The 14,552-nt window shown below is 39.4% G+C and overlaps 1 protein-coding gene across 3 annotated transcripts in view; it reads left to right on the top strand.

Annotated features, from left to right (window-relative positions):
* camk1b (calcium/calmodulin-dependent protein kinase Ib) overlaps nt 1-14,552 on the top strand; it is a 75,731-nt gene that overhangs the window by 12,908 nt on the left and 48,271 nt on the right. For all 3 annotated transcript variants that reach the window (XM_049471656.1, XM_049471654.1, XM_049471655.1), the window contains one exon: nt 1,137-1,247. In XM_049471656.1, coding sequence (XP_049327613.1) covers nt 1,162-1,247 — 86 coding nt within the window. In that variant the 5' untranslated portion in view covers nt 1,137-1,161. The remainder of the gene's footprint in view (nt 1-1,136; nt 1,248-14,552) is intronic.

Raw genomic sequence — 14,552 nt, 5'->3', positions numbered from 1 at the left:
CAATTACAGACACATTCAGTTCACATTCAGTGAGGTTCTGAACATGACCATTGCAGGGCCCATGACGTCACCAGCCCCGCCCCCGCGCCCGGACTGATCAAGAGCTGAGTCAGCTCCGAGCTCTCAAAACCCGAGGAAAACAGCAAAACAACAATAATCAGCCCTTTAATCAGGCATTTAAATGGCTTTTTTAAGGGTAAATTGAGTGCGTTTTTCTAGATTAAAAGCACAAACTCTTCTCAGGCAGCAGCAGCCTGTCACTCGCACAGACACAGAGACAGCACTGTGTATCTACTTCTTGTGTCAAGAATCAAAACATTGCAGTATGACGTGTTTGATTTAATTCCCTTAAGTGACATTTCACTGTGACTATATTGCGCATCTGCACGTTGCGATGATGATTATGCTTACACGATATATCATGCAGCCCTAATTATAACCAATGTTTCTTTTTTTCTTGTTTTATATATGGCGCATTTTTGCTCAAATACAGGGACAATATCTACGATATACGATTCAGATATTTCAGCTTGTCCTGTAGTACAATACTTAGGTTCTTTATTCTCCAACTCTGTCAGAACCAACAGGGTCTTAAAAATAGAGGTTCCTTAATAGTTCCACGTTGTACCTTCAGTTGTGGACTATCTAGTTAGTAAACAATCTTTTCATATGCAAGTATTAAAAGAATGGGTGCATGAAGTAAAGAAGAAATTCATTATGTTTCCAGTGAACAGGTGCTGCAGCATTCTTCTTGGCACCTGATCTGAGTTGTGGTTGACATTTTAATAGTTTGCTGGCAGACTGATTGCTTCAACTTCCCTGGAGCATTTTGTTTTGTTATTTTTTTGGCAAGTTGAGGCCTAGCAATTAGCCCCGCCGCTCGTCCTCCCGTGCGTGCGACAGTTCATCGCGAAGCTTTAGTCAGGTCAGACTGTTCTTGACACAGAAGCGGTGCTTTTTTCAGAGGATTTGCTCTTCCTGAAGCTTTAATACAGCCCCAATTCTCCAATAGTTTCAATATTACATTAACCTATTTAAAATGAGGCCACCAAGCATTGTGTGTCTGTGTGTGTGATGGGGAGAGAACGATTGTGTTTCCAGCTCATGTGACTGAACTGTGTTTTTTCTTCTCCCAGCTTTACTATATTCGACCGTCACAAAATGCCCTTGGGAGAAGATGGACACTCCTGGAAGAAGAAGACCTCTGACGTTAAGGAGATCTATGACTTCAAGGATGTTTTGGGAACGTAAGTGCTAGATATCAGCTTTATAATTGAAATGCATTGTGTGTTACTTTGGACTTTGTATATGGGCAGCAGCCTTAATGGACTGTTGTGGTTGTTGCTGTTGTGGACCACAGTAAGGGCTACTGGGATTGGGACACTTTTGGGACACTCAGATAGAGTTAACTTGTGGTTTTGTTCCTGATGAATAAGACTTGATGAGGTTTGAATGAGAATCGTTTGTTCAACCGCTAAAAAAATGTGGCATAACAGTTAAGACTTACTGCAGATTCTTAAGAAATAATTATCACTTTCAGTTGTCTCTAAAAACTGTGTAGGAACATGATAATACATTATTTATCTTGTCATAATCATATAATAACATTGCAACTAATGGTAGTTAATTCATTGTAAAAATCCATTAGACATTACAGTACAGCTTGGGTGATTGCTGTTGTCTATCAGACTTCAATTTTGACTCTTGTATTTACAGAAAAGCACCATAATTAGCGGTCGGACAGTATATTGGGTTAGTATTTAATATTGTATCATTTCTATAAACTACGAACAACATTTCTCCTAAATTCCAAATAAATATATATTGTCATTTTAGAGCATTTATTTGCAAAAAATGAGAAATGGCTGAAATAACAAAAAAAAGATGCAGAGCTTTCAGACCTCAAATAATGCAAAGAAGAATTTATAAATCAATATTTGCTGGAATAACCCTGGTTTTTAATCACAGTTTTCATGCATCTTGGCGTGTTCTCCTCCACCAGTCTTACACACTGCTTTTGGATAACTTTATGCTACTCACTCCTGGTGCAAAGATTCAAGCAGTTCAGCTTGGTTAGATGGCTTGTGATCATTCATCTTCCTTTTGATTATATTCCAGAAGTTTTTAATTTGGTAAAATAAAAGAAACTCATCATTTTTTAAGTGGCCTCTTATTTTTTTCAGAGCTGTATAAAAGGGAAAAAACTTACTCTCAGTATGGTATGAGTTTTTGTTTTGATAAAACACAGATAAAATCAAGTATCAACTTTATTCTGCAAGAGGAGAAGGAAGAGGCCACATTGGTTTACTTTGTGTTATAACTTCTGCTGTGGCAGTGGACCACTGATATAGATTAAAACGACAGTGAAGATAAATGTACAGGATGAGTGGTAGGCCTAAAATATTCTCAGTTAGTTGAAGGGAGTCCCCGTAATTGGAAGAGAAGAAAAAGAATTGTGGTTAAACAGCAGAGTGGCCTACACAACACAAGAAAACTGCAGTGTTTTGGAGGTTTTTGGAGGTTTTTGAAGTGCTTTCCAAAAGAGAGAAGCTGCGTCTGTGGTTGAAGGAGCTGAATTTAACCCATCCAGCCAAACGTCCATACTGTTCGTCTGTTCTTACCATTTTGTGAAAAAGAAACCAGCATCAGAATATGGTAACCCATGGGAAATGGCTTGATTCTGAGGGTACCTGCTACACACACCTCAATGCTCCAGTCCTCATAGATCTATTAGCTCTAAAGCTAACGCCTTCTCCAGACACTGGAGCCTCGTAATCAAGGTTTCTCTCCACAGAATAGTAAGAATAGAGGTATGGACATTTGGATGGATGTATAGCTATGTTGTGTCTTCGCATATGTTGTAAATAGCAGTGAAATAAGCTTAAATGGGCTGTTGAGATGTTGGGTTAGCATAGGTAGCTACTATCCACAACAGTAGCTGCACAAACACAGAAAATATATATATATATATATATTGAAAGTGGGTGTGGCAGAATAAGGTGGATTTTGCCAAGTTTACAGAAGAAACATTGTAGTGGATGAGGACTTTAGCACTTCTAAATCCTATAACCCTTTTTGATAACAATCTTTTGTGACCACACCAACATCCCTTTTTAAATTCTGCTTTCAGTTTAAGTGTTCTTGCCATTTGCACAGAACTATTAGGCTTTACTATGTAAAAATGCGGTAACAAATGTTGTTCTGCCTGTCTTTCGTCTGTAGTTACTTCCTGCTGCAAAGGCCTGGGAGTGGAATTTTGTTCAATCTGTGGCTTAATGATGTGCTTCTGGTTTTTCTGAGGAAGAACGAGAGCGGAGACCAGCTCTTTCTCTTTCTCTTTCTCTCAGTGGATTTCTTAACCACTTCCACATTAATGGCAGCCATTTGCGGCCAATCTTTTGGTGATGCTGTCCCGCTCGGCATGTGGATGGTTGAGATGACCCCCGGTCATCTGTAGGATGTGTGGAATTTTTTTTTTTTCAGGCCTCTTTTCCCAAGCCAGGTCTCCACAGCAGGGCCTCTGAAGGCCTTGTGTGGGTTATCAGGCAGTAGTCAGAAGGTCCTGAGAGGGAGAGCAAGCAATTAAGTCTGTTTTCTGTACAGCGGCAGCTTGTGTTCGCTTATATTCTCTCTCTAAAAATAACGGCACCAAGAATACTACTAGGGTAAACAGCGTTTCCTCCTTAGGGTTTCTTCAGAAGTGGCGGTATGAGCAGTTCACAAGCTCTAAGGAAACTAAGTTAGCCTGCAATTCTAACAGACTCAGCAGCTGGGCTCTGTAGTTTTGGAGTAGGTTAGCCATGATGCTAACAGTGGGGCTCAGTTAAGTTTTAGCCAGTTTACTGTGATGCTAACAGCCAGCCCCAGCTCGGTTGGAGGCATGATGCTAACAGATACAACAGCCAGGTCCAGCAAGGTTGTAGTTGTGTTTGTTGCCATGCTAACATCAAGCTTTAACACACTCGATAAGAAAGCTTGGCAGGGCTGAAGCAGGTGAGTCGCAATGTTAATAGCCAGGCTCCCTTTGTTCACGTGCTAAGCTCATGGCCACACAGTGCTCTGCTTAAGCACCAATCAGAATGCTCCAGCAATTACCAAGCACTGGGGCCACCTGTTGCTGTGCAGAGTTGGGGAGAACACAGTAGTGTTCCTGTAGCTTGACGCGCACCTCTCTGGAAATATAACGATGCGACCCGGACAGCCGCAGCTGTGATTGGTCTGTCTGGCCTCGCCCTGAATTTATTTATTAACTGGAGAGAGAAGGGAATTGTGGCTGATTTTAATACTGCAAGGCCTTTAATGGCTTAAACCAGGGGTGTCCAAGATTTTGTTTTGTTGGGGGCCAGAAGGAGAAATATATTTGAAGTCACGGGCCACAGACTCTATAATAAAACAAATAACGCGCTTCAACTTTACTCTTGCTGCTTTTAAACTCTTTGGCCCGTTTCTGACACCTAGCATTCAAACTTTAAAACCTGCTTAACAGCGGGCCAACTTTCATTCTATTTCTAAAATACCTCGCGGGCCACTCCAAAAAAAGGAAACGGGCCGCAAATGGCCAACGGGCCGTAGTTTGGACACCCCTGGATTAAACTATTTATTAAAATGGTTTTAAAAAGGAAGCAGTGTTTTTGGTGCGTCTCTTTTTAAGGTTTGTTGTTTACATTCTTTAGCTGTTCTTCTGCTAATAAATTTTGATTAACTCATATATTGTGTAATTTTGTGGAACAAAGTAAACCCAAAAGTAATCAAGGCTATAATTTAAAGCCTTAGTGTTTTTATTATATGCACTCCTAACAGTACAGTAAGTCACAGACCTATAAAAAAAGCTCAGTAGAAAAAATAAATAAATAAATAAAAATACCGTGATATACCATGAAATCGTCAGAATCTTGAAAAATACTATGATGTGCATTTTTGGTCATACTGCCCAGCACTGACTGGATAAAACTTTCCCAGTTTTCCAGTTAGGCTACCCATTCAGACACCACATGGGTTATTCAGACCTCCCCATAGCTAACACATCATTTCTAGTAACAGGAAAACAAATCCTTTATTTAAAATGATCCAAAGAAAAGTGTTTCTTAGGCTGATTCGTCCAAAAAAGCCCAATAGCATTTTTGTAATTTTAGCCTAGGAGGCTAATCTATGTTCCTAAAAACAGGCCTGTATCTCCAGAACCGGCCCGTCAGTCTATTAGTCGCTTTCACCGGAGTCATGCTCTGTCCTCCTGCCCAAAACCTCCCCGGTCAGTTTTTGAGTTGGGGCTGTTGACCGGGCTGAGCCAGGGACGGATCGCGTGCACTCGGCATCGCTCAGCTATGAGTTCACCGTGGGTTGGTTGTCTTGGCAACAGGAGCAGACACTTTCCATATGGACTATAACAGTTGCTATGGAAACAAAGTTTTTTTTTTTTTTTTTTCGTCTTATTTTCTATTAATAATCTGGCTAGCGAATGTGTGAGCATTTGAGAGGAGGGCTCAGTTTAATCCCGCTGAAATTTATTATTATAATTTTATTTTTTTTTATCAGGATTTGGTGCATCGCTCGGCAGCTCCCCAGGAAACCCCTCTTTGGCTTCTTTCTTTCTTTCTTTCTTTCTCCCCCCCCCCCCCCTAAGATTTGACACTTGCAGAGGTGAACCCATTCAGATTCAGTATGAGTTCCTCATTCATTCATTCATTCATTATGGGTTACATACCAGAGTTCAAAAGAGGACAAGTTGTTGGTGCATCTGTGACCAAGACAGCAAGTCTTTGTGATGTATCAAGAGCCACGGTATCCTGGGTAATGTCAGCCTACCACCAAGAAAGACGAACCACATCCAACAGGATTAACTGTGGACGCAAGAGGAAGCTGTCTGAAAGGGATGTTCGGGTGCTAACCCGGATTGTATCCAAAAAACATAAAACCACGACTGCCCAAATCACGGCAGAATTCAATGTGCACCTCAACTCTCCTGTTTCCGCCAGATCTGTCCAGAAAAATAAATTATTGAGGTCTAAAACCAGGTGTTTCAGTTTCAGTTTCATTGTTCAGTCTAGCCAACCAAGAAGACCACCCTTAAAAATGCATACCCCGTGGGCATTTGGGATTAAAATATGTAATCTTTGAAAGCTGGGATGAAAACCAATTTCTTAGCTAAACTACGCTAAGCTAATCTAGTCTTTTAGATTAGGGAAGCTAAGCATTCCATTCAGATCTGTGCACAGGTTGTTTTGGTGCTAACTACCTAGTCCCTGATTCGGTCCTTAAAATGGCAGCAGCTGTATATTATGATGAGTTTACTTTGTTCGAAGGCTTGAAGTTGTCTGTAGAGTTTTTAGTAATCTCCCATACTTTACCAAAAGATCCAGGTTAAGACTTGTTAACTGGTTTTAGCTGCCATTATATCGCTTACTGGGGGTTGTATTATATTTTTGATGCTTTTTCCTGATTCTCTATCCTGCGATCACATTTCTGTAAAGCTGCTATGAGACATCAGTTGTAAAAAGCGCTATACACAAATTTTATTTGATTTAATTAATGTCTTTACTTTAATTCAAAGCTTAAAAAACGTCTTTCTATTGGTCCCTCCCCCCTCCACTCCTCCAGTCTGCTCTCTACCACCATTCAGAACAATGGACAACTCAATGGTGCTTAACAGTGCAGTGAAGTTCCAGCTTTTCTCTGTTTTCTGATTCATATTTAAAAGGAGCACAATCCCTCTACACATTCATCACATTCATTAAATTTCAAATGGAGCCTCTTACTCATCCTACAAACTGCTTTCATTACAGAGAGTGGGATTTGCTTTTTGGTGACATGTTATGACTGAACACGCTTCACCTCTCCAGAAGAGCGATATCTTTTAAAATGATGGCGACGATGGCGCTGCCACTATGATCAGGAGATCGCTTGTTCGAATCCTGTTTATGTAGCTTGCCATCAGCTACCAGAGCCCTGAGAGAGCACAATTGGCCTTGCTCTCTCTAGGTGGGTAGATGAAGCTTTTTCCCCCCCTCATCACTCCTAGGGTGATGTCTCTCAGCACAAGGCATCTGTGAGCTGATGTATCGGAACAGAGTTGCTGCGCTTTCCTCTGAGTGCGCTGTGTAGTGCGCTACTCAGCAATGCTAAATCAGCAGCAGTTTGAAAAGAGACTGAGTTGTGTGTCAGAGGAAGCATGTGTTAGTCTAAACTGGGAAGAAAATGGGGGGGGGGGAATTATACATTTTATTATAAATAAAATAAAAAACAGCTTGTTCAATCAGAAGAAAGATTTAATTACGTTTATATAGAAATTGATCATTTTTAGGACATGTATTGCTACTTAAATAAATTAAAATAAATTTGTCAAGTAATGTATAATAGTACAGCCTTTTACCGTACTCTGTCTGTTCATCGCACAGCTATCCCATTACAATCTTGAGTGTATACATCATAGCCTTTTTTCCAGCTCATATCCCGTTACAAACGTACACAGTTTAATGTTTAGCTTTTGGGTGGCTCCCATGCACTCTGTCTGGTTTGAACCCTCTTGGATGGACTCTGACTCGGCCCTCAAATGTAAATAAGCTCAAACTAGGGAAGCGTGTTCCTCTGCCGAATGATCACGCCATTATTCAACAAACTTAGTTTATTAGCAGTGTTATGACACCCCTGAGTAAATGTTTGGCTGAGTAAACTATTGTGCACGTTCTTGCAGAACTTCCTCTATGAAGGATGACTTTGTTCCTTTTTCTCTTTTCTTTTTTTTTTTTTGGTATCTTTTCTTTGTTTAGTAAGCTTTAGTTTCGTTTAATTTGTGTGAAAAGTAAGGTTGCACACTTTAATGTTGCTCATAGCAGTAAAGCAGAATTTAACCTCCACATTTAACCCATCAATGGCAGTGTACACACACACATTCACACTCATGATGTCACAGTAGTGACCTTGCTCCAGGGCACCTCAGCCAGCAAACAGACAGCCTTCTGGTCAGTGCCTTGTTCAAGGGCAATCTTTGCATGCCAAACCTTTTGATTGGACCAGCGACCTACCAGTCAGTGTCTTGTGTAAAAGCACCTCAGCTGTGCCAGGAAACACTGTCCTGATTAGCAAACTAGCAAACTTACCGACCAGTGCATTGCTTAAGAGCAACTCGGCTGTAGATGCAATCTCCCTGCCGGTGCCTTTCTCAAGGGCACCTTAGCAATTGATGCAAGTTTTGAGAGTTTAACCAACTTCCTTCCAGTTGTGGCCACCTCAAATTTGGATGATCTGGTTCGTTTCTTGTTTCAGGGTTACCATAGCCATCAAACACACATGCCTTACTCAACGGCAACTGTGGAGCTGTAGATTTTGGTCCTAGGAATTGAACCAACAACCTTCCAGTCAGTGTCCTGCACAAGGTGCAACTCAAGTGTGCCAGGAAACACTGTCCTGGTTCTCTTCTGGCTTTCTGATCAGTACCTTGTTCAAGGGCTACTTATGAAATGCTGGTCCTAGGATTGAACCAATAACCTTCCAGTCAGTGTCCTGCACAAGGCGCAACCCAACTGTGCCAGGAAACACTGTCTTGGTTATCTTCTGACGTTCTGATCAGTGCCTTCCTCAAGGGCTTCTTACGGATGCTGGTCCTGGGATTGAACCAGCGACCTTCCAGTAAAATGTCGAGCAATCTTTGTGCCAGTGCTTTGCTCAAAGGCACCTTAGCCATAGATTCAGATTCTGAGAATTTAACCAACATCCTTTTGGTCGGGAGCAACTCTAATGCCAGTCCTGGATCAAACCAGTGAATTTCCGATTGGTGTCTTGACCCAGGACACCTCAGCTTTGGAAAAGACAACCTTATGATACGTGCCTTGCTCAAGGGTGCCTCTCTGGTAACTAATGATGTTGCCCCACTCCTGCTGTAGTCCCCCTGTTAGTCACAGAAAGGCTGGGAAACCAGTCGAGGTATATTCAGTTATTAAAAAGTACCCTATAGCACTGAATAAGGGGAAATGAACATATAGAATCCACTTTCTAATGAGACAGAAGGTGTTAATGTATTTTTTAAAGCATTAAACTTTACAAACAATTTGAACTAATTGTAATATCTAAAGTAGAGCTGAGGAAGACTGATTTAATTAAGTTCCAGTTCATAATTGTAATATAAATTTTATTATTTTTATTGCTCCCTATTAGTTAAGCTGCCATTTGTACAGTTTGGGAATTGGTCTAACCGGTCCAACACACTCTGTGATGTGTGTTTATTGATTTCACTGGTGTGTCCAGCAAATTGCTTTTGTTCAGTGGGCCATGCTGATCTGGAGCAGCTCAGTGTGTTGTACAGTGGTGATGGTGTGACTGTGGCATGCTTCATGAGGTGAAAGGTTGAGGAGAGTCACATGATTGACAGGAGATTTTGTGTGGGTGAGTGAGAGCGAGCGAGCAAAAGAGTGAAACTGAAATCACTTTAAAATCAACTCCCCCATTGTATTTGGATGCACAAACCATGCATAATACTTTGTTATTAATTGTTAGTTGTTAGCAATGCTAGCTTGTGACAGTGCTAACAGTGCTCAAAAAGGTGATGTATATGAGAATAAAAAATGGTTTTAGGTTAAAATTTTTAGGTTAGAATTTTCAGGCCAGTTGTGGTGAAATAAAATAAATAAAAAATTATCTTCTGTGTTTTATATCGCTGTGTTTTAAATCGCCAAGAAAAACTGCCAGAAAATGCTAAAACGTCACCAGGCTCTGTAAAAGTGAAATATAGAATGACATTGACGCCAAAATTGGTAATGTGATTTAACAAGGAATTAAATAGGTAGAAATGTGTTAATTCATTTCTATGGAGTGGAGTCATGGTTTTATAGTCATTGGTTTAAACCCACTTTTAGCCATTGTTTGTAGAACAATGCTTCATACCAAGAAACACAGTTTAACGATTAGGCTGAGCATTGGATACCCAAACTATTAGCCAATATGCTAACCAAAACTTTTTTTTTTTTTTCATCATCTGAACATTTAAGCCTGAAAGAAAGATCTGCTGCTGAAAAATCTCCTGTTTTCTATGTCTGTTAGTTGATTCTAAAGGAAGTCTCATGCAGCTATCTTCTGCAGATCAGTAGGTGGAGGTGTGATGCAAATGGGCCGTGTGGTTTGGCCAAACGGTCAGCACCTCATGCTTCTAAAAAAAGGATGTGATATATTTTCATTTGGTCTTGACTAAAACTCACAACTGACAACTCAAACAACCATTTGGAGGCGTAAAATGTTCTTTACATTTTAGTGAAAACCTTCTGTATAAAGTTCTTTATAGAACCCTTGGTTGGAACACTTGGAAATGGTTATATACTGTAACAAAATGGATTTCAAGGGTTTCTTTTCTAAATTATTAATAAATACAAACTGTTGCTCCCTACTGGGCAGGTCTAGCATGCCCCAGACGTCTAGTCCACTACAGGGCTGCTTTGTTGGTGGCTGTATTGTGGTAAAGGGGATCAGACGGCAGTATTGAGTTTCTGCAGGGGCCGGAAGGTCCTGTTTCACTGATCTCAGTTGTGTAAAGCAGTGGAAAGTGAATTTTCTCATTGTTAACAGGTACAGTTAGGGCTGGGCGATTTGTCTTTAAAAATTAATATCTCTATGTTTTAGAAAAATGATGTACAGCTCTACAAAAAATAAGAGACCACTTCAGTTTCAAAATCAGTTTCTCTGATTTTGCTATATAGGTATGTGTTTGAGTAAAATGAGCAAAAAAGTTTTTTTGAGTAAAAAATTTCTCCCAAATTCCAAATAAAAAAATATAAATCAATTGGTGAAATAACCCTGGTTTTTAATTAGTTTAATTCATCTTGGCATGTTCTCCTGCACCAGTTTTACACACTGCTTTTGGATAACTTTATGCTACTCCCTCGTGGTGCAGAAGGCAGTATACACCCTGGACAGGCTGCCAATCCATCGCAGATTTATTGGTGTCAGTTTCACAGAATTTGATAGTTTGGGAGATTAGAGTGCCTATGTTTCAATAAAATATTAGATATTTGACACCACTTATGGATAATGTTTTACAAACTAAACTGTACAATTAATTGCAATATCAATACTTTGTCCCATCCCTAATACTTGGACATAATATCAACATTACATGATCTGCTTATTGACTTCAATTAAAGGCGTATTTTGGTATTCAGTACAAGGTATCTCTCTCCTTCTAAGTTTAGGGAATCTTTCAAGTCTGTAGACTGTCCAAATTTGATCCATTGGTTTGGGATTGGAGCCAATCCAGGCATGTTTTATTTTAATGGATTACGTGGATTATGTATGTTTTAAGTTTGATCCAGTTAATACAGTTTTACTAAATTCTGTCTGTGACTCTAAAAGTACCCAAACACAACAGATTTCATATTTACTCGCTAAATATAAGTACTTTTTGCTGTAGTTTTTGAACTTCACTTGTTTATTTGATATTTTTTCATCACTCTTTGCTCCATTTTCAAGCTTATAAAATAAATCCCATAGTCCTCTATTTGTCATTTCTTGTTTTGTAATTTCTTAATTCTGCAATTCATTTCTATTCATTTCTGCACATGCCCAAGCCATAGGGTTTGTGTCCTCACAGCCACACCACCCCAAACATCATGTGCACCCTCATTGCAGGAAAGTATCAGCTGTTTTAAGTTTGATCCAATTCGTACAGTTACACTCAACTCTGTGTGTCTCTAGAAGTGCCAAAACACAACAGATTACATATTTATTTGCTAAATATCAGTACTTTTTTGCATTTAAAATGCATTTAAGTCCTACGTTCATCTTTTCTTTCAGCATTTCTTTCAATTTAAACTAATGTAATGGTACAGCTAATCAGAAAAATAATTGCAAGATTAGTTAATTACTGAAATTATCATAAGTTGCAGCCTTGTTCTGATCCTATGTATTCACCAGCAGTGATTTATTTTGGCACTGTGTTCTTACTTTGTGGTGTTTGGTGTCCTTTGGATTTCATAATCGGATCTTATTAACAATCAGATAGAGATGCATTTTGCTTGTGATATGACCTAATGCTCTTCTAATCTAAAATCGCTTTAAAGTGTCTGTGAGTAGGTGTGTAGATTTTGTCTGTCTGTGTATGTGGAGTTAAATAATACATTGAGGCACCTCCCTGTGTTTACCAGGCTGCTAGACACCTGCTCCCCCCTCCTCTGCACCTTCCGCTCACACCTCCCCTCACACACAACAAATTAAAACCCCTGTGGGGCTTCTTCACACACTACTTTAGCCTCCCATGCGTACAGAGCGAGTCTACTGCAGATACACTCCAGCTTCATCCATTACCCTCCTTTTTTCTAGGTTACACCTGACGTTTCTGACCCCGATGCCGTGTCTCTCTAAAACGAACCCCTTTTGCATCCCTTTTTCCACCCTATCGGTTCCCAATCTTTTTTTTTTTTTTTTTTTTACATGTTTTATTAAGGGTATAAAAAATAAAATACTGTGATGCTTCAGTATATCAGTATTTTTTTTATATATAAGTATTTTGTATCTAATTAAAAAAAATGATTTTTATTTATTACTTTATGTGTAAAGATTGGTGTCAGACAGTGATTCATTTTGGGTTGTGTTTAATCCCCGGCCACTAGAGTGCAGTGTTGTACTCAGTGTCATTGTATCCTACTGTTCTGATTGGATAAAAAGTAAACTTTTCTACTACTCAGTCTCACTATCTCACTATTTTGCCTTGCTAACAGTATGCTAACAATATATTGCGATTTATTGAATCGTAACACCTGAATAACCCTAGTGTTTATCTACTGTACCCCTTTTTCTATAGCAACACTTTAGGTAAGGCTTAGCAACACCTTAGCAACCAACTGTATACAGTAGAAAACCACTTAGCAACACCATAGGTGTCAACACATTTCCATAGTAACCACCTAGAAACCACTAAGCAACACTTCAGCAACAATTCTGGGTACTGTAGCAGCCAGTGTGAACCACTTCAGCTGTGTAACCATTCGGTTTGCGACCACTTTTTTCTTCTGTTCCTTGCAATCCTAAAAGTGTGTAAATGTGTCTTTTATTGACATTAAGCTTTTTTTTTTTAACTACTCCAATCAATAACATTTTTTTATTTTTTAATGACATTTATCATGCCAGGCTACTATTTTATTATATTAGTGTCAGAAAATTATAAAAATATAATTTATCCCTAAAATTAATATCATAAAAGCTCTAATGTGAATTGTACTTAAAGTTTTAGGACCTTATCTGCAGCATTGGATGCAGGTCTTCCTAATAAAGTTTTCAGTCAGTATATATTGGTCTTAAAGGCACAGTTGCATAATTTATGACGATAATGTCAACACCTCATCATATAGACCTCACCCAGGGCCAGTATTGGCTTACACCATCCCTAACAGCCTCACTAGATCCATTAAGGCGGCCTCGACAGTGCAGCTCTCAGAGGAGAACACTGTGTAGTGACACCTCCTCCCTGAAGCTGCAGTGCTTTCGTGCGGCTCGCTAAGGTCTTCCTGTCCCCCCTCCTGTCAGGTCGATGTGTGATGATTTGGTGACGATGATAAGACTGCTGGGGCTAACTAAATAATGAAATATACTACTTTAAATAATAATTTTTTCCTGATTATTTCATTTACACACCATTTTACTTGACTTACTGTCTTTATCTTTGACAGTGTTGTGTAAACTAAGATTTTGCAAATTGATGTTTAATTTCATGATGTCTCTTAATATTAAACTCTAGACAACTTTTAGACTCTTTTGCCTTGTTTTTCTGCACTAGAAATGCGCACCCTCTCCGCGTTTAGACTTTTTTGCCCCGTTTTTCTGCGCTGGAAATGCGCACACTCTCCGCTTTTAGACAGTTTTGCCCCATTTTTCTACGCTAGAAATGCGCACTCAATCCGCTTTTAGACTCTTTGGCCCGTTTCTGACACCTAGCATTCAAACTTTGAATCTCACATTATAAAAACCTGCTTAACAGCGGGCCAACTTTCATTCTCCCTCGCGGACCGCTCCACAAAAGGAAACGGGCCGCAAATGGCCCGCGGGCCGTAGTTTGGACACCCCTGACCTAAGATATATTCCACATGGTGAACTTAATTAAGTATGTTAATATACATCCATGTCTACGTTTCAGAGATGCCTACAACACATTGCAAATAAAGTTGGGTTGGGTAAAGAGACACTTAACCCTAAACCATATATTTTTTCCATTAATAGCTGAAATGTGCATGGATAAAAAAACAGCAATAATTCATTTAGAAAAGAGAGGAATGGAATTACACAATCGATCCACAGCTCAGAAAAAAAGGGATAAAACTCCCTAAAACACTGGATTCAAGGTATTAAATACGAGAAGGGAGTTGTGGCGGATTTTTTTCTGCTAATGCAGTTTGATTTCTTCATATATTGTGCAATTTTTTGTGGGATAAAGTAAATCCAATTGTAATCAAAACCTTAATTTAAAGCCTTAGTTTTTTATTTCATGTGAATCTTATGGCAGAGTCAAAGTCAAAAACTTATATTAAAGCCTAGTCATAAAGCCTAGCAAAAAATATAAATGAATGATGATGATAATAAAA

The sequence above is a fragment of the Astyanax mexicanus genome, chromosome 24 (assembly GCF_023375975.1).
Source record: "Astyanax mexicanus isolate ESR-SI-001 chromosome 24, AstMex3_surface, whole genome shotgun sequence".
Taxonomy (NCBI): Eukaryota; Metazoa; Chordata; class Actinopteri; order Characiformes; family Acestrorhamphidae; genus Astyanax; species Astyanax mexicanus.
Note: the sequence above shows the minus strand (reverse complement) of the source record. Positions and strands in the feature narration are given on the sequence as shown.